This window comes from Taudactylus pleione, unplaced genomic scaffold, assembly GCF_031769625.1.
Source record: "Taudactylus pleione unplaced genomic scaffold, aTauple2 ptg000122l, whole genome shotgun sequence".
Lineage (NCBI taxonomy): Eukaryota > Metazoa > Chordata > Amphibia > Anura > Myobatrachidae > Taudactylus > Taudactylus pleione.
In genome coordinates, this window is record NW_028284524.1 from 9,695,362 (window position 1) to 9,716,252 (window position 20,891).

A 20,891-nucleotide genomic window follows, 5' to 3' on the forward strand; every position below is an offset into this window, starting at 1 on the left:
ACGTCTTTCGTGTGATACTTTACCTTCAAATGTGTCTTATTCACACAGTGATGCGAATAGCTAGCACAAGCAGCTTCTGCTGATTAAAATTATATGCAGCATGCCTCTGTTCTCTGTGCGTTTGCGGGTGTATCTGCATGCTAAACACTACGTTAGTGTTACAACCGCTGACACTGTAACGTAGCATTTCACTTGCAGATACATCTGCACAAAGTCTCACGAAAGACGCTCAGCGCTACTGAGACACGGAGCTCCCGCATTGTGTGACGTGACTTGTAGCGCATGTAGGATATATGTATGGGGACACATCTGTATGTAATGCCATATTTATGTCATGCCATATTTTTACAATGATTGTGTTCACTCTAAGGGGGCGATTCAATTGTTTTTACTGCGGCTATTTCTTTTGGGCTTTCGATTGGAGCAATTAAGTTGTTGATACATTTCTCCCAAGGTGATGATCAGAAATGTGCGATAAGTTGTCATTTTGGGCTCCCAAAGCAGTACTTAAGACTGGTTTAACTGCTTTGTGCAGCTTACCCCGGTGCGTACATGCGGCACTTGCGCTCTGTGTGCAGCCGCAGCTTTTTGAATTGCTCCGTCAGGCGCCCAAAAGAAGTAGCCATGGTAAAGACCATTTAATCACACCCTAGGTGTTTTTTGACATTGTGCTGATTCTTGAGGAGGGCATGTCTTCATTTGGAAGGGCAATGTTATTAGGTATCATAATAGGATTAATTAACCTGTGCATATTTAAAAAAAAAAAAAAAAAAATTCCACAAAACATGACCTGGTGGTACTTGGAGTTGAGAGTGTGTGTGTGTGTTTTTGTTTTCTTTAAAAGAATTGTTTATCATGCCAGCTAAAAGTAGCGTAAATTGTGCCAGGTAAGAGTTGACATATGATACAGACATGGATAAATGCATGTTATATGTTAAATTATTAAAAATATCATGACATGGCTGTGTTTGCTATTCATCACTGTACTCAAACAGGTGATACACCAACTTAGTATGTTCTGCAGTATTCCGCAGCTAATTTGTTGTTTCGCTCTTGCCTCTGCGGGCTCCGAATGGCTTGTTTCCTCGTTTGCATGCCCCGTGGGCTGCGTGGAGGCTGAGAGTCTGTGTGGCTTCCAGCTTGTGTAGGTCAGTGGGTCAACAGTACCACTACGGGAACTCCAATGTGTAAATGGTGTGCATCTCCAGCTGTCTGTATTGTGCTGGGCTGTTTGCTCCGCCCATCTCCTATTACTCTGTGGTCACTCGGAAGCGTTTTTGTGTGGTGTGCGCTGGAAAAATGGAGGTCATACTTTGGCCGCAGCAAAACAGAAGGGCACATTGCATCATTTGCAAAATGGACAGTGTGTGGGGCACCGCCAAAACAACCTAGCAGGAGCACCGACATGATTTGCTTTGTATCCTCTATCGGCCCTAGCAGCATTAACTGCTTGTTGGGGTGCGCTTTTGAAGTATATGCCAGAGATTCCCAAACTCTGTCCTCAAGGCACTCTAACAGTCCAGGTTTTAAGGCTATCCAAGCTTGTGCATAGATGGTATAGATCAAACTGACTTTTTAATTAAGTCACTTGTGCTTAAGTATGGATATTCTTAAAACCTGGACTGTTGGGGTGCCTTGAGGTCCGCGTTTGGGAACCACTGGCATATTCTGAGGATGTGTCCCTTTCATCCTTTGCCTTGAAGAGATTGATAACCATGTCTCGTTTTTATCTGTTTTAGGTGGCAGGTTCCATCCAGGAACAAGAGCTGCAATGAGGCATATGAACTGGTGTTTGTGGATTAAGATCTAGTGAAATGGCCACTCATGGCATCTGTCAGAACATTGGTGCATAATGCAGAGTTTAGATGTGGCCGTCATCAGAAAACTCCTCCCACATCCAGACAGACCCAAAGAATCCAAAAGTAATAGCCCTGCCTCAAAGGTTACATCCATTTTGAAGTTGAAGGGGAGGAATGTTAATTTGGCCCATTATCCTCGACCTGTTGACTATGCGTTTCCTCATGCCTACTGTTATCTCTTTGAGCCCAGCAAGAAGACATCATCCCTGACGAAGTCTCCTCCATTGACCGAGCCAAAATGGATGAATGGCAATCTTGAGAGAACGTGGACTTTCCATAGATCTTACAAAAAAATTGATGCTTCTGGCATAAGTCTAAAGACAGAAGGCCAACAGCCTTACTTAACGTCTTACAGGTGCCTACCAATTGGGCCTCTTCTTAAACTCTCCAAAACTGATAGTGCCATGACCACATCATTGATAGATCAATTCCACCTGCATAGTGCATCAGGGGAGCTTCCTGATGTTAGTACTAGAAAACCTACCAGTCCAGTGGCAAAACTAACACTTGCTACTTCCAGGCCAGCCCTAAACACAAATGCTTTCCTACGTCCCAGCAGTGCTAAAGTGCCTTTACATCCCCAAAGGGATAATAAGAAGACACAGAGCCCCCATCGTGCTGGAGCAAAGTCTGCTTCTTGGACTTCTAGTGAGAAAGATGATCTTGGCCAGTCCAGTGAGTTGGTCCCAATACTAAGTCGCAATGGTATTGGCACAGAAAATATTTACTGTAAAGCCTCTTCATCCCATGTATTTCATGGGACAACCAAAATGGAGGACACTGCTTTACAGATACATAATCCTAATAAAATTGGCAGCACCAACTACAGAGGAGTCCAACTAACTGAGGCTTTAAGAAGTATCACTGGAAGCCAAGACAGTTTGTTTGCTAGCTCTGAAAGTTCTAAAACAGTTTGCCAACAAGATGAAATATATGCTGGCTGTATTAAAACTGTGCCATCCATTTCATATCCAGTTCACCAAAAAGACCTTGTACCTTGCAGACTGGTTTCTGATGGTCATTGCCTTAATGGTAACATCTGTATTTCCAGCACTCATAGTGCCAATGTCTGCACCAAACGAATACGCACCAGCCTGATTGCCATGGGAGGTGACTCATGTCAATCTGTTGAGGCTCAAGGTTTGAAAGAACCCCAACTCTCAGGGATTGGTGAGACAACTCAGCGAGTGAATATAACGGTTATGGCTTCTCAGATCTCGACTATCCATCTTAATAAAGTTTCCGGTCCAGCTGTAAGCCACCAAGAGTAAGTTGTGCTTCTTATTCAGAGTAACGGCAGAGATTTTGTAGATCTCATTTTAGTCATATTTCTTTTCTTGTGTTAAGCCACGCCCCAGTTCTAGATCCACCACCTTCCTGCCATTATCTGTGTGTGCTGTCACTTTTTAATAGCATTAGAAGGGTTCAGCCAATCACTGGACATTTATAATGCCAGTGCTGTACATACAACTTGTGGTTTGTCTGCCAATATTGACAGACAGCTCCTTCAGCCTTGATTTGATAATTGGCATTAGGGTTCCTGTGTGCACTCTGATATCTCTTCATTTGTTTATAAATGTTGTGTCCATTAAATTAAAGCATGATGATGTGTTACACCACTGTTACCTAGGCACACTTTTTCATGTGTTCCAAGTAAGTGATGATTTATGTGTTAACATGTAAACATGCAGTGATTCATTTGTTCCTACACAGATCAGTCACAAAATTACCCATTAGAATTCCCCTCCTTAATTTTTGCAGCCTGGGATAAGGCGCTTTGCTGCTTTTAGATAGTTGGGAAAAGTTTGCAGTACTCTTCACTTTTTTTTTTCTCTCTCCCACATAGTCTTAATATTGTGCCAGACTGTGCTGAGGAAGAGCTTCCCGAAGGCTTGGATGATAGCCAGGAAGAAGAGGACGAGGAGGATGATGAGGAAGGTCTGTTTTTTGACTGAACGTCATGCTTTTGGTCTTGCAAATTACAATGGTCTGTGTGACGCTGTACAGAGGATTAATATATTTATCTGTTTTATGATACAGTTGCTGATGACATCTCTGTTGTCCCCACACCATCCACCACTTTGTCAGACATATCCAGGTATGTATATTGCGTTTTCTTTTTTACTTGTTTAGTATGTGTGGATTTTTTAAATAAAAAAAAAAAAAAAAGCTTGTGTGGCTTATTAGGGTTGTTTTTTTTTTTTTTTTTTTTTTTTTTTAATACAACATCCCTCATTATCAACCCGTTGTCCCAGATGCATTAGAACAAGTGTAGAGATTCGTTCCCACAGTTCCTTTGTAGCCTGCCAGTATCTGGTAAATATACATGCTAAGAGTTCAACATGGCAAATACCCAGCTAAAATCTTGGATGCTGTAATACGTTGTTATATCATGAAATTGTTATATCCTGAAACCAGACAATAGTATGTATAGAAATGCATGAAATAAGCCATCACATTAATGTATTCCAGTATAGCTTTTTGTTACTGCAGGTGCAGTAACACTGAAATTCTAATATGTGATAACTTAAAAGTTTGTGTTTCACAAGCTGGGAGTGCTCTGAGAATACAAGGATTTAGATTGTGTGCTTTAAATGGCTTCAATAAGAATATTGGGCTCTTTATGGTGATGGAAGTTACTACTGGTTCATCTGCTGTCATTACATTTGTAAATGTTAAATATCTCTCTATTTAAGGACCTGTAGCATATTAGAGACTTATTAATTCTAAAGAGAATTAATCAAATTGTAGTTCAGTCCTTACTGTTTCAGATTATGATGTTTTCAGTTTCCACAGATTGAAAAGCCTTTTACCTTATTGACTGATACATTTGTCTTCAGTCATGAATCCTATTTCTGGTTCTTCTATCCAGGATTGGTGTAGACTCGCTGCCACTGGTCCCAGTTCATGGCTGAGGCCCGTATTCAACTTTTCGCGATCGGCGAAAAGTTTTCGCTGATGAGCGGTTTCGCCTGTTTCCGAAGTATCGCACTATTCAATTACAGGAAGTTTTCGCCTTGGCAAAAACTCCTTAGGCAAAGCTGGCAAAAAAGTTCCTCCACCCAAGGGTAGGAGAAAAGAAGTGCAAAATATTTGTGATACAAATATGGGAACTTGGTTCAGAACCCTTTGGACACCCACCTTAATGACTAATTAGGCTAAAAAATAAAAAAAATAAAAAATCCTAATTCACCCCAAACAAGACATGTCATTTTTGGGGCAAAAATTTAAAAAGTGTTCGAAAATGGGTCTAAAGTACTGGGACAGGTATTTTGGGGTGCTGTATGGTTGGGGCAGGTGTTAGGATTGCAGGTGGCTGCAGCAGGTGTATTTTTAAGATTTTTATAATCTGCACTTTATAGGCCCAACAATATACTAGCACCCATTTTAATGTACCCCCATTTAACTACAGCAATTATTTTTCCCAAAAGAGATTGCTTTCCATAACTTTTCCACACTTGTATGCATATTTGCATAACAGCCCTTTGACTCAATTTACATACCCTAATTACTTTTATTAGGGTTATTAATACACTTCTATATTGATTTCCCGGTCAGTTAGGCTTTTTAGGGGGTACAGACTGATTTCCCCCAAAAACCCTGTAGTTTCGCTATTTGCTGCAATCGCACATATGCGTTTTCACCTGTTTTGCAATTGAATAGGGATTAAAGCGGGGACGCGCATTGTGAAAGCACGCAAAAAAACATTGCGCTTTTCGCCGATCTCAGCTTTTCGCGGCTAATTGAAATAAGCCCTATGTTGCTTTTTCAATGATATGAGAGGGTTTTTTGTGTTTTTTTCCTTACGATACCAATGTCCAAACAAGGCAGATGATTGAGTGGCAGGAATCTGGGGAAAGGTACATGACTTTTGCAAAGCCATTGAACACTGAGAGCTCATGTAGTCCTTTTGTACAGAAGTGGAAACTACTGCTAAGATAAAGCCATTCCCTAAACTTTGTTGGAGGGCACTTATCAGAGAAGCTACTTGGGTAAACTGCGAAGCTGACTGGCTAAGTGCATGTCTGCAAATTATGATAATGTTCATGGATAAACTAACCTTCCAGGCATTCCACAAGAAAAGCTGGAGAGCTGCATAGAAAAAGCCATGGTATAAACCATGCCCATATAATTTCCCTCAGCGAGTTGGCAAAGAGCCATCTACTAGATTCAGAAGAGATGAGGCAACAAGTCTTGTGGTCTGATAAAATAAAGGATGGGCTTTTTTGGCCTGAATACAAGGCAGTATCTGTGGTACTCAAGACCACCAACCAAGAAACACCATTCCCACTGTATAGTGGTGGTAGAAACCTGTTCTATGGATAGTTTTCAGTGGCTGGGAGTAGTAATCTTGGCAGAAATGTTATGAATCATATCTTCGAACAATCAAAATACTGGTCTTTATTTCTAGGCAGTGTGCTGTTACTATGGATCTGGAACCCAGAGATATGGACTTGATTGTGAAACCAGCACTGACCCCCAGTCTCTTCCCCAATACACCTCCGACAGTATACTTTGGTACTCAGGATGAAAAGGGTAAGATTAGAGCCATTTATGTTTTGTTTTTCACTTCAAGCATTTGGGCATAGTGAGCTTACCCTGACGGACTGAAGAAAAATTTCAGATCAGCTAAAAGTCCCTCAGATGTTCATCAGTATTAATACATAAAGCTACATTTCTCCCAGAGACTGCGGAACACTACAAAATCTCCTACAATGCAATCTTGTTTTTGCAGTCTGATCTATAAACATGCAGAAAATAACTGTATGGCCCATGGATAATTCTATATACTTTACATTGCCACAGCCTAATGGTTGGTGACTGATGTCCAGATTACGGTACGGTTTAGTTGCATTTAGCTGCTAACTTACATTTGCAGTGATTAGTTTATAATACAGATATATACCCAGAACACTGGTGCTGAGCTGGCAGGCAGATGTGTAGATGGGTTATACAAACCCTTCACAGCATCCCATATGTATCTGCTTACCTTATGCAGTGTATGCTATATAAAACAATTGGCCTGATGTACAAAGCCTTGGAGAGAGATAAAGGGGATTAACTGTCATTTTTCAATCACAGCCTGTAAAGTGACAGGAGCTGATTGGTTGGTACTTTAGATCTCTCCACTTTATCTCTCTCTCCAAGGTTTAGTACATCTCCCCCAATGTTACACCTTTACTCTGCTTGTAATGTAGGGTTCCTCTTTATTTTCTCTCCACAAAATCTTGATTTGTTTCTAGTTGAGCTGCTGCCTTGGACACAACGGAAGCTGATGAAATGGAAAATGAGCACTGTGACTCCAAATATAGTGAAACAAGCTGTTGCAAGGTCTCACTTCCGTGTAACCAAAAGTGAGTAATGTAACAGAAATGGGTGATTATGTAACTATATTCCCTATAAAGGAAGGTGTCGCTATTAGAATTACGTCTCATTATTGGGCTACGTTTGGAGTGGTTGACATGTTACCTACTATTTGCCCAATTTTCTTCATAGCCTATATATGGTTTTAAAAAGAAACGCACACCCGTTTTTTTCAGCTGCTTGTAAGCTGTATTAGACAGCTGGGATCCGGTTGTTGATACCTCCTTCTACAGTTACCTATGAGATTTATTTATTTATTTTAATTTTTTTAAATTATATATTCGGGAGCTTTTCAATATAAGAAACTGAGGGTACAAAAAGAATAGAGGGGGGGGCAGGGAACAAGCAAACATGTGCAAGCAATTGTACAATAAACATGCACCGTTTAGGAGTACCTATGAGATTTCATCAATATTTCTATTACCTGGAACTTGATGGTTATGCTTGGTTAAAAACGTTTAAATATCCATATTATCATTGACTTGAACTATCCCCGATGTACTCAATAGCCTGCACTGAAGGTATCACAGTGAAGATAAGTGTGGTGTTGGCCATCAGAAATTAAAATGAGTCTCCTAGAACCACCTACACTTGACTTTACCTATAGCAGCCCCTTACCCATGTGATTTTTCTCACTGTACTCTGTTGTCTTCACTTAACACGTAATGGTAGGGGATACCAGCTCTGACATTGATGCAAGATGCATACAGTACATTGGAGACAAAGAGAACAAGAGGCACTAAAGCAAAACTGGTAAATAGTGCAGGTCTCTCCCTCATGTTCGGTATAACATAGATAACAATAGGCATCCAATTTCTCCAGAGTCAGCAAACCGTATAGTACCAAGCCAAGATCAGGACACATGATGTGAGCAAAGTCAGTGTCCATGCTGGGCACAAGTCCAGGCAGTGGTTCACATTCAGGCTTAGAGGGGAATTCAATATGAAACGTAAACTTCGCTGTCGAAGTTTACGTTTCATATCGGAGATTTTACCTGCGTTAAAGTATCGGGCGCGCGCCCGCTTATCCCCGTATTCAATATGAAATTAACGACAACGGGAGCCTGCGAAGTTGGTTTTGCGTAAAGTTACGAAATTTTCCTTAAAAAAATTGTAGGACCCCCCTAAAGTTGTAAAAACATGGGGGATCACTATGGGTACCCCCGTTTTAGCCTGTAATTGAAAGTCGGGGATTTAAATAGCCGCAGCAGGTGTTTTTTCCCGACATTGAAGAAGTGATGCAAAAGAGCACTTAGGTTATTTTTTTAAGTGGTCCCATCAAATTTGGGGTACATGAAAATGGGTACTAGCATATTTTGATGTCCCTAAAGTAAGTTTTTAAAATTTCTGCAATTGTGCACCTGCCGCTATAAATCTATTCTAGAAAACACCTGCCGCATACTTGCAGAATAGCCCTGAACCTATTTCCCTATTGTTAAACAATTTTTTCCCATTTTATTTTTTTTTTCACCCCAATTTTTTGGGGTGTCCCTATTTTTTTATTTTTTTTTTGACACAGTTCTCTTTTTAAATGTCATTCCCAGGGGTGCAGGCTATTTTTTTTAAGCCTGCACCCCTAAACCCCAATTCTGCACTTTTTTTCGCCACCTATTCAGTGGTGAAAAGTTATCCCCGTTTTTTTTCAAAGACTTTTCGAACCTGCGAAAAGTCTTTGAAATTGAATACGGTGTAAAACTAAAACCTGTGATAATGATGTCATAGGTGCGATATTAACGCAAAAACGATGTTTTCGATCCCATATTGAATACCCTTATTAAAGTCCATACTGTTGTATAAGCAGGGTCAATTTCCAAGTAATGGTCAGTATAAGCAGATGTCTGTATCCGTGAAGCAAGCAGGCTAGAATGTAGGTTTAGTAACCTGCCTCATGGCTACGACTGTCAAGAAAGGACAGGTCTCTGCTTTTTAAATGGCAGGCTGCCAAGCCCTCTCTGTGCTGGTTTATGCGATCGCATTGCACTGGTTAGGTGATTGCTTGAATGTTGCCCTAGCAACTGAGCAGCCAAGGGGAATGCTCAGGACATCACATTGAGCGCATTAACTGCAAATAGAAAAACTGCCCTGGAGCATGACTGACTGTGTTGTGTATGTATGTGATATATAATATAGTGACAAAAATCATATACAGATGTGTCCACATACATCTAGCCTCCTTGCGCATTAAACAGCTCTTCTAGTGGCTAGACTCTGTAGCACTGAGCGTCTTTTCATGCTACTTTCCCTTTAAAATGAGTCTTATAAAGCGATGCGAATAGGACACACAAGCAGCTTATGCGAATAAAGCTGCGTACACACTAGCCGATTATGAGCGATATAACGATATCGGAAAAACACTGAATGATATCGCTCAGTGAGGATATCGTTCAGTGTGTACGGGCCTTTAAGACTCATTTGGAAAAAACCGCACAAAAAGATGCTGTGTTGCTACAGTTACACGGCGCTTACGCATTATGTGTAATGCAACTTTAGTGCACGGAGGATAGATATATGTGGAGACATCTGTAGTAGGTAGTTAGAACATTGGGCTGTTTTTGACATGACCTTGACTTTGTATCTAATTTTGTGCCTTGGGTATTTTGGGTAGGAGTTGGTTTTTTTTCTTTCTTTGATTTAGTAATTTCATTTCTTGCAGAAAATGATTGGTTGGGCTGCTGGGGTCATCACATGAAGTCTATAGCCTTCAAAAATATCAGAGCATACCAGAAGGTAATCCATCAGCTTTCATAGTGTGCGATTTACCAGATTTGTGCTATAATACTGTTGCATTGTGCTGACTTTTGTTTTTCTCCCTGGGCAGCTGAATCATTTCCCGGGGTCCTTTCAGATTGGCAGGAAAGATCGCTTGTGGAGAAACCTGTCAAAGATGCAGACTCGCTTTGGAAGGAAAGAGTTTAACTTCTTCCCCCAGTCTTTTGTTCTGTCTCAAGACATCAAGCTGTTGAGGAAAGCCTGGGAGGAGGGAGGAACACGACAGAAATGGATTGTAAAGCCGGTACGGATTGTATCATTTAGAGACTGCCCCAGTGGTAGATTTTTGTCTAGCAAACCATTCTGTGCAGAGATGCTACACTTCCTATTGCCATCTCTGGCTCATTCACCTTGCCTTGTGTCTTTAGCCAGCATCGGCCAGAGGAATGGGGATCCAGGTTATACACAAATGGAGCCAGCTTCCAAAGAAGAGGCCGCTGCTGGTACAGAGGTAACTTTCACATGTCCAGATTTCATATTCATGGCTTACCTTTCCTAAAATTTGTTATATTACACTTTATAAGAAACATTAGGTGCATTTCTAACACAATGAATAGTAAGTACCTGAATCACTGTTTTAATATACATGTCACAGCTTCTTTTTAAGAAGGTGCTACTTGCAGACATATGGTCCATACTTTGGTATATTTGTGAGGGGAATATATTGTTACAGTGCAGACCAGCTGACCAAGGCAATGTAGTAACACTGGGGCTGATATAATAAGCAACTTACATTATTCTGTATTGCACAGCCTGAACTAATAGCATTTACATTGTTCAGACTGAATTATTCTCCACCCTACTATCTCTTCCTCCAGATACCTGCACAAACCCTACCTCATCAGCGGGAGCAAATTTGACTTGCGAATTTATGTTTACGTGACGTCGTATGACCCCCTCAGAGTGTACCTGTTTACGGATGGCCTGGTGCGATTTGCCAGCTGCAAGTATGTGGTGTTTTTTTTGTTTTTCTTTCCAGGTTATAGTGTCACTTCATTAATGGCACAGTTGCCTTTTATAATCCCTAGTGTGTGTGTGTGTGAGTATTTAGAGCAGGGGTGGGCAATAAGCGTCCCTCCAGCTGCTGTGGGACATCCCAGCATGCCCTGCCACAGTTTTGCTATCATGGCATGTTAAGTGTCACAGGACAGGCTGGGATGTATAGTTCAACAGCAGCTGGAGGGATCTTGTTGCCCGCCCCTGATTTAGAACCTTCTAATTCTTTCTCAATTGGGATCTTGAATTCTAAACCTTGTGTTTGGTGGCTCAGCTAGAAGTTTTTATAAGAAATACTACATACAGGCTGAAACTGCCAGTCTACATCCCCTAAACTGCTGCAGGGGTAGGGTGCCTTTTGCTCCTGGCAGCAAATTGCTTTTGTTTTTTTTACTCTCATTCAGAATAGGCATGATGCCTGAAGTTGGCTTAGTTGCTTATCTTGGATCTAATCCTCTTTATGTTCCCCAGCCTAAATCTTACTCTAAGTCGATAAACCTGAGTGTATGTATGTATGTATGTATTTAATTTGCTTTTGAAATGTTACCCAAAGGGAAGACCCTGTGGTCTGCCTGGCCTATTCTCCTTACTAACTCTGGGATCCTGTACATACTTCTACTTGGAGTCTCATTATGTGGTGAACAGGGCCTGCTGCTGAGGTTGTTGACCTAGAGAGGTGTCTGCTCCTTACTTCCACAGATTTCAGCTAGGGGTGACTTTCAGGGTCTCTCTGCAGTATCTTTGTTGACCCCATCCGTTGTATGTGTGGCACTGTATACACAAAAGGAAGGGACCCTGCTGCAAGTACTTGAAGCTGTGAAAGACAGACACACACACACACACACACACACACGATTGGTTGGTTGTCAAGACAGATTGGTCATGTTATTGTTTTTGATAAGGCACATGGTAAATTGCCATTTTCGAAGCACAACTGTTACTTCTAGGCAGATGTCCGAGGTGGGGTATATGGTGTACTTGATTTCTAATGAATTCAAGACCAAAAAATATACTGGCCTTGCTTTACAGCAGTAATGTTGTGCATTATGTGGGTGCCAAAATAGTTATTGCTTATAAAGCACTATACGGGCCCTAGGTATTGTAAAATTTCCTGAAGCTGGGATTCAGTATACATCATAGAGGTCGCTTGTACTACTCTTGAGTGATCATTTTTATGCTATCATAACCGGATTTTCTTGTGTTTTATAATTGTATAATTCTAAGTACCGTATATTGTTTTTTTTTGTCATTTTGAATTATTGATAACGAATATTTACATATCATAGCAATAAGTTGCATTTCCATTTTTATAAATGATTGTGTTGGTGGTTTTGTAAAATTCAGCCTTGAAGTATTGTCTATATGCATTAGCGCATCACTAATTGACCAGATTAATGTTTGCACTTGACTAGGAAAGAAAGTACATCTGCACAGTAACAATAGTTTGGCCTATAACATTTATATGATCAACCCCATAGTAATTATCAACCTTGTGGTATTAAATTATGGGGGTGCAACCCTGTCCAACCAAGGTGAACTGTAATATGTAGAAGAAAGCTTGGGGTTGTTGCTAATGGGCGCACATAGAGAAAGTAAATTGAATTAAAACTTTTTTTTTTTATTATTCTTTAAGATATAAAAAAATCCCAATTACTGGGAAGAGTACAGTGAAGTATAGATGTTAAAAAAAAGACTCCAGACTGACAAAATTACAAACTTGGTGTATAAAGGAAGAAAAAAATGAACACAAAAATGTATAAAAGGCGCAAGGTCCACTGTTCAGTCTCTTATATTATTGACACTGTACTGTAATAGAGCAGAGTAAATCTATATAGTACAAATATATTAAGTGCACTAATCACTATACATATAGATACTCTGCAATGGATAGGGTGGTTATAAGATTAGATGATATTGGTCTAATATTAGCATATGGTAATATTAAGATATGTGATATCAAATAATAGTGTCAAATTCACTGCATAAATTACTTTTTTGATTCCTCCAAGTCCCTCTTACATCTGAGATCACTGCTCACTCTATTACCTATGATTCACGCAGTTACAGAATTAGATTGCTACAGTAGTCACACTAAGATATGATGTATCATTTCAGTTGCAACAGTATATTCATGAGCTCTCATAGAGGGGTATTCAGTATGAAACGTAAACTTCGCTGTTGAACTTTACGTTTCATATCGGAGCTTTTACCTGCGTTAAAGTATCGGGCGCGCGCCCGCTTATCCCCGTATTCAATCTGAAATTAACGAAAACGGGAGCCTGTAAAGTTGGATTTGCGTAAAGTTACGAATTTTTCCTTAAAAAAATTGTAGGACCCCCCCATAAGTTGTAAAAACATGGGGGATCACTATGGGTACCCCTGTTTTAGCCTTTAAATGAAAGTCGGGGATTTAAATAGCCGCAGCAGGTGTTTTTTCCCGACATTGAAGAAGTGTTGCAGAAGAGCACTTAGGTTATTTTTTTTGTTTTTAAGTGGTCCCATCAAATTTGGGGTATATGAAAATGGGTACTAGCATATTTTAATGTCCCTAATTAAGTTTTTAAAAATTCTGCAAATGTGCACCTGCCGCTATAAATCTATTCTAGAAAACACCTGCCGCATACATGCAGAATAGCCCTGAACCCTGATTCCCTATTGTTAAACAATTTTTTCCCATTTTTTTTTTTTCACCCCAATTTTTAAATTAATTTTTTGGGGTGTCCCTATTTTTTTTTTAAAACTTTTTTTGACACAGTTCTTTTTTAAATGTCATTCCCAGGGTTGCAGGCTATTTTTTTTAAGCCTGCACCCCTAAACCCCAATTCTGCCCTTTTTTTCGACACCTATTCAATGGTGAAAAGTTATCCCCGTTTTTTAGCAAGACTTTTCGAACCTGCGAAAAGTCTTTGAAATTGAATACGGTGTAAAACTAAAACCTGTGATAATGACGTCATTGGTGCGATATTAACGCAAAAACTATGTTTTTTCGCTCCCATATTGAATACCCCTATTAGACTGTAGCAATCTGAAATGGTTGGTACTCTGTAGATAGCAATAATGTATTCTTTGCTTTCAAATGCACTAATAAGAGGTATAAATTAATTTAAAAGTAAGCTGCAGCTATTCATAGCCACATTGGTAATGTCTAACTAAATTGTAGTTTTCACATGTAAATGATCACATACAGTATTCTCCCCAAGCCGTTTTTTGCAGGTGCACCACCCGACAAGAAACAGCCTACCACCCGGGAGCCTGCAAGTGGGGAAAGTATCTGGGAGCTGTATAAAAAGGACCAGATCCTACAGACTTAGCAGCTTTTTCATAATCAGATGACTGGGCCTCTAATAAGAAGAGGATAATTAATATATATAAAATGTTATTTCGAGTTTAAATAATGTTATTGTGAAGGCCCCCACCCATAAAGGCTACTTTATGCCACCCGGCTGGAAACATTTTCTGGGGAGGACACTGACATAGCAAATGTATTGTTCCCACCAGAAACGGTAAACCTCATGTAAGCATTATACTTCATATGGTATTCGATATAGGAGACGTAAAGGTTTATTAGCAGCAAATCAAACTGCCCTACAATATTAGTGAATTGCTTAATGACCACCTACATAATACTGCCTCAGAATGAGAGCACTGCTCGATATCGGAGTTAATCTAATTACTATGTTATTTGCAGTTTTTGCTTCCTTGCTTCATGTTTAATAATGGCAATACTAAGCTATACTAAGCATATACTGTACATATTTCATGAGACCATGCAGTCAACCCGCTGAAACGCCAACGTGTGTGTTTCACAGTATAGACATATAGGAGTGACCAATCGGGAAACTGATACATGTCACGTGAATACAACAACCCCTTGGAGCCGTGATCCTTCACTGCTACATCCAAGATCACGTAGTTGCCCGTCGGCTACAACCTCTTCGGATAGATTGTAAGCAGAGATCTGTCATGTGGTCGCAACTTCGTCCAATTGAAGAAAATTACCGCTATATATAATATAGGTATAAAGAACATTGACGTGATAAGGAAAGTATTAATAATAATGATACATGAGGGAATTGTATTCAAATCTATTAAAACAATATCACAAAAAACCCGGTCTGATAATGCATAGTCCATTATTTCATATTGATACACAAACAAGAAAATTAATCTACAAATAGTACAAGTAAACCAAAAAATGTTAACTATGAAAACAAAGTTATATTACCCTCAAATCCTTGTGATCGTGATATATGGGCAAGGCCGTAACTAGGGGCGGGCTGGAGGTGCACATGCGCTGCTGCACTTGCCGCCAGTGTCCTCCAGCCAGGAAATGTGCAAAAATGTCTCACAAAAGGGGGAGAGGGGAGAGTGTAAAAAAAATTTGAATGTAAGAAGCCTTCTAAAAAAAATATATTAAACAAAGGAGGAGGGGAGTTATAAAAAACTATAAAGGGGTGAGTGGTGCACTCACCAGTCTTCCAAAGAAGTCCTATATTATAGCATAGCAGGTTTCATAGCATATGGACGATTCGATCCCAAGTTTGGACCTTGTCAAGATATCTTGACAAAGATCCAAATTTGGGACCGAAACATCGTCCCCCAAAAGGATGAAAGAGAGCAGGATATGGTACTTTATTTCAGTTTTTTTTTTCAAAACTCTGTGGATGACTTTAGACCAGAGGTTCTCAAACACTGTCCTCAGAACCCCACACAGTTCACATTTCTACTTCAGGGTCCATAGGGGGTCCACAGGGTTGACCTTGGGGTATAGCTGGAGCCACGGGCACCATGCAGTTAAAGCTTTTGCTGCTCCCAGGATGCACTGGGTCCATCTTCTATATCCCGCCCCTGAACCACAGGCGCCTCCGTTTTAGTTGGTGCCTGGCCGGAGTCTGGTCACCGTAAGCTTATTTATTTATTTTTAAAGAGTTGTTTAATTTAAATTTTACACTCTTCAAAGTGGCAGCGTTGGACTGTCCGTTGGGTGTCCACTCTGCCGCTCCTACACCCCGCCGGCGCTGACCCCAGAGCCTGTACTAGCCGGACTCTGGAGGAATCCCTTGACTGCTGCCAGCTCGCCTGAGAACAGGTAAGTCGCAGGTCACCATTTGCGCATGCAGTCTTCTGCCTCTGGTCTCCGGGGACGGACCGGAGGCGCTAGCTCTGGCGGCGGGCTACCCCTCCATTGAGGCATATCCCGCGGGTTCACTAGACTCCAGGGAATACAGCGGCAGCAGGAGCCGGCATCTTGGGTGTTAAATGCTAGCCAGGGGAGGCAGCCTTCCCTGTCTAGCGGCTCCTCAGCTCAGCGCACCTTTCCGCTCCGGTCTGGTGACGCTGAGCTGCGTTCTACCTACGGCCACTCCTCTGCCGCATACTCAATACTACGGCACCCCTTTAAACGCTAGGTTCTATCAACAAAGGAAAACAAACTTTTTCCTTTCTTGTCCCTGGATTCTAGTCGGCTTCCTTTGCTCACATGAAAACGGATAGCGATTTTTCAGCACAAAGCGGTTGCAGGAAAACCCTGCATGTGGCCACTCCACCCTTTGCTGAGACATCGATAGCCGTATGTGCCGTGTTAGTAGGTAAGTGACTTCACTCGATGAGCCCCCATCTGTTAATATTAAAACGAACCTCTATATACCCCTGCCTATACCTTCTAATATCCTGCCTATAACTTCTAAGGATGACGCTAATTTGCGTACGCAGTCATACCATAAATAAAGACTTAGACTTGGAATCTGTGGTTCCAAATCACAAGTGTTATTCAGGTAAAAGTTCAGACAGTTACACGCAATTGATCTAGACACAATTTAGGCGCAAAAGGAAATTATACAGACCCAAGTACAGTATACATACGCAGCGCTTCCGGACCCAGAGATAGGCATCAGCAAGAGACCCCTAGTCATACAGCATTCAGCACGAAGACTGAGAACCAGCGTTCATGCACACATATTTATACCCCCCCAGAATAAACATGACAATAGGGAAGTTTGTTGCTGATGTCATTGGTTCCAAGGAGAGAAGCATCTGTTACAGCACATTTAACAGGCTGGTTCAAACTCTCCCTGCCTCTAACAGCTGGGGATCTTTCTCTTCACGCCCCCTGCAACATCCTAACAGTTGTTCCTGAAATATACATTTTGTTGCTTGTAGGTTCTGTGATCCATAATTCGAGTTTGCATGATGCGACCTCCCTACCAATAACACCGGAATAATGTAAAAAGAATGCGCATCAGTACAAGACCAAACACGACTTGTTTAGCATGTGTAATACCTTAGTTTTCAAATCTCTTTATTTCTCAGTATTTAAACTAACTGAACCAACTTAAATCATACACTTTAAAGCTTATTGAACATTATGTGTGAATATATAATGTGTGGGTATTCGGGGTTTGATATAAGGACGCTAGTTATTAATGAGTGAGATTTTAAGTGCATAATTTCTCATACACGAAGTGAACATCCAGCAGTGTGGATTGCTGAGCATGGTAGTTCCACATGCCCTCTGTCAGCAGGCCCCCACGTTTCCTGTGTTCAAAGGAAAAATCTCTTTTATTCTCCCAGACTCTTGTGTGAACTGTTACCAAATCAAGCTGTGAAGTTGGGGCCATCCTGTCTGTGTGTGGGGCTAAGACCTGTTTAGGATTCAGACAAATCCAATTGTGTAGATCAATGCCTGGATTATATTACAATTGCCGCAACTATACTTTGTCTTCATCCAGGGATTCCCAATTTGTATGTAAAAATACCCATTGTCTATTCTATTTTCTTTTACTCAGGAAGCTTGTTCTTCCAGTTGCCCTTGGTAGATTAATAAAAACATTGCCATCTGTTCTTAGCTCCTGAGTTGTAACTTAAAGTGACGCTGGTCACAAAATGGCGTCTTGCAGATTCTTGTTTCTAAAATGGAGTCTAGCTGCCATTTGCAAGATTGTAGTGACAAGGTGCAGTGAGTATTACTTTCTGCTTTGTATGTGACTTTTGCTAGTGCTGACTGTGCTTTATTTCTTAATACTGTCAGTCTATACCTATCCCTTTACTTCTCCTACACCCCTGGCAGGTGTGTGTGTGTGAAGGGCTTTTCTGGGATCTCGCTTATATAAATTCATGTATTTGTGAGATGGTCACATACAGTTGTGTGCTACACGGTGCCATATCTGTGGGCTTGTGGGTGCGACAGGAGTAAAACACTGAGCTTCCCTGTTGTGTTGAGAATATATATGTGTATAAGATGTGTAGAATGGTGCTCTGGTTCAAGTCACAGGTGATATTGCACCGTAGTGCAAAAATGATAAAGTCCAGTTAGTGCTAACAGGTGTGACACTTTGATCCCTTTTGGGGACGGTGGCAGCAGTCTTCCCGTATTCCTGAATGGCAGTCAGGGTGAATGTGATCTAGAAATAGGGTATGGAAAGAACATGCGCCTGATAGTGTAGTATTTCAAAATATTTTTAGCACATGCTTGAATATAAATGTGCGTACCAAAAAATAAATCTTTAAAGCTTATAGGTAGGTCTTTTACTGGGACCTCATATGGTGAGATGCTTTCACAGCTTCGGGGTGACCAGGAACCTTAAATAAAATTGGCTCGTATCGAGCCAGAACAAGCACATATAGTGTAGTAATTTTGTGTCCAAAAAGAATGATGTGGTGAAGTAGTTATAAATGTGTACCAGAATGTTACTTGAATTTCTGCATAAAGTACTAAGTACTCCACACTACTGATTATTCAGGTTGACCTACTCCACCTGTACATGCTAATGCTGGGGCCATCGTGTGAGTTTGAAGAGTCGACTTAGTACTTTAGGCAGAAATTCAAGTAACATTCTGGTACGCATTTATAACTACTTCACCACATCCTTTTTGGACACAAAATTACTGCACTATATGTGCTTGTTCTGGCTCGATACTAGCCAATTTTAATTAAGGTTCCTGGTCACCCCGAAGCTGTGAAAGCATCTAACCATATGAGGTCCCAGTAAAAGATCTACAGATAAGCTTTAAAGATTTATTTTTTGGTACGCACAGTTATATTCGAGCACGTGCTAAAAATATTTTGAAATACTACACTATCAGGCGCATGTTCTTTCCATACCATATATATATATATATATATATATATATATATATATATATTATATATATATATATATATATATATATTATATATATATATATATATATATATATATATATATATATATATATATAGTGAATATAGAGGGTTCACCACAAGATGTAAACCATTGGTGAGCCCCAAAAAACAGGAAGACCAGATTAGAGTTTGGCAAACAGCATCTAAAAAAGCCATTACAGTTCTGGAACAACATCCTATGGACAGATGAGACAAAGATCAACTTGTACCAGAGTGATGGGAAGAGAAGAGAATGGAGAAGGAAAGGAACTGCTCATGATCCAAAACATACCACCTCATCAGCGAAGCATGGTGGTGGTAGTGTCATGGCGTGGGCATGTATGACTGCCAATGGAACTGGTTCCCTTGTATTTATTGATGATGTGACTGCTGACAAAAGCAGCAGAATGAATTCTGAAGTGTTTCGGGCAATATTATATGCTCATATTCAGTCAAATGCTTCAGAACTCATTGGACGGCGCTTCACAGTGCAGATGGACAATGACCCGAAGCATACTGCAAAAGCAACCAAAGAGTTTTTTAAGGCTAAAAAGTGGAATGTTATGCAATGGCCAAGTCAATCCTCTGACCTGTATCCGATTGAGCATGCATTTCACTTGATGAAGACAAAACTGAATGGAAAATGCCCCAAGAACAAGCAGGAACTGAAGACATTTGCAGTAGAGACCTGGCAGAGCATCACCAGGGATGAAACCCAGCGTCTGGTGATGTCTATGCGTTTCAGACCTCAGACTGTAATTGCCTGCAAAGGATTTGCAACAAAGTATTAAAAAGTGAAAGTTAGATTTAGGATTGTTTAGTTTGTCCCATTACTTTTGGTCCCTTAAAAAGTGGGAGGCACATATAGAAACTGTTGTAATTCCTACACCGTTCACCTGATTTGGATGTAATTACCCTCAAATTAAATCTGAAAGTCTGCAGTTAAAGCACATCTTGTTTGTTTCATTTCAAAGCCATTGTGGTGGTGAATAGAGGCCAAAATATGAAGATTCTGTCAATGTCCCAATATTTATGCACCTGACTGTATTTCTGGTCCCACTGGGGGATATAGAGGGGGAGGAGATTTCAGACCTAGTGTGGAATTTCTTAACATGCCCAAAGTTTTGAGCCTCTATATCCAATTGATTCAGAGGAAAATAGTTTGAGACGTCCTCCCCTCTGGGTCCATAGCACATTCTTTGGACCATCTTTCAGCGTACCTATTGTGGTGGAGGAGGGCCTTTAAAGTTTGGTAGTCTTCCATAATCTAGTGAGACTCATCCTCTAGTTGATCCTGTTAACAATGTTGTCAGGGTGGTACATTTGGCCCAGGGCTTCTATAACTTCCGGGACCAGAAGAACTCATGATTCTTTTTCTTCAGACTTTACTCAACCAAGAGGTTAGACTGTCTTTAAAACAGCTTACTTTTTTCTGCTGCGGTGGCACCTATGCAAGCCTTTTTATCTGTTTAGCGACATTCACCTATGTGGCACAACTTGTGTAGAGAGGTTGCAAACCTGGATTCTCAGGCCCCGGCTGAAGCAGGTTGCCTCATGTTTTCCTTGAATGAATACATGGCCCTTGATCCTGCTAAATTAATTGGCAGAACCTCATCAATTCAGCGGTGGTCTAAATTTTGGTTCTTAGAGAGGTTTTGGAAGTATTGCCTATTACCTTTTGCAGAAAAGCCCCATAGTCAGGCCTAGATAAGATCTCAATGGATGAGAAGAGTTTCTTCCTTAGGACGTTGTACCTCTACTCTT

The 20,891-nt window shown here is 40.7% G+C and overlaps 1 protein-coding gene across 1 annotated transcript in view; it reads left to right on the top strand.

Moving 5' to 3' along the window:
• Positions 1-20,891, top strand: part of TTLL4 (tubulin tyrosine ligase like 4) — a 55,477-nt gene that overhangs the window by 18,104 nt on the left and 16,482 nt on the right. Inside the window, exons 2-10 of the mRNA XM_088472340.1 lie at positions 1,740-3,126; positions 3,706-3,797; positions 3,900-3,957; positions 6,271-6,395; positions 7,103-7,213; positions 9,876-9,949; positions 10,041-10,235; positions 10,360-10,442; positions 10,810-10,938. Of these exons, the coding sequence (XP_088328466.1) occupies positions 1,853-3,126; positions 3,706-3,797; positions 3,900-3,957; positions 6,271-6,395; positions 7,103-7,213; positions 9,876-9,949; positions 10,041-10,235; positions 10,360-10,442; positions 10,810-10,938 (2,141 nt within the window). The 5' untranslated portion in view covers positions 1,740-1,852. The remainder of the gene's footprint in view (positions 1-1,739; positions 3,127-3,705; positions 3,798-3,899; positions 3,958-6,270; positions 6,396-7,102; positions 7,214-9,875; positions 9,950-10,040; positions 10,236-10,359; positions 10,443-10,809; positions 10,939-20,891) is intronic.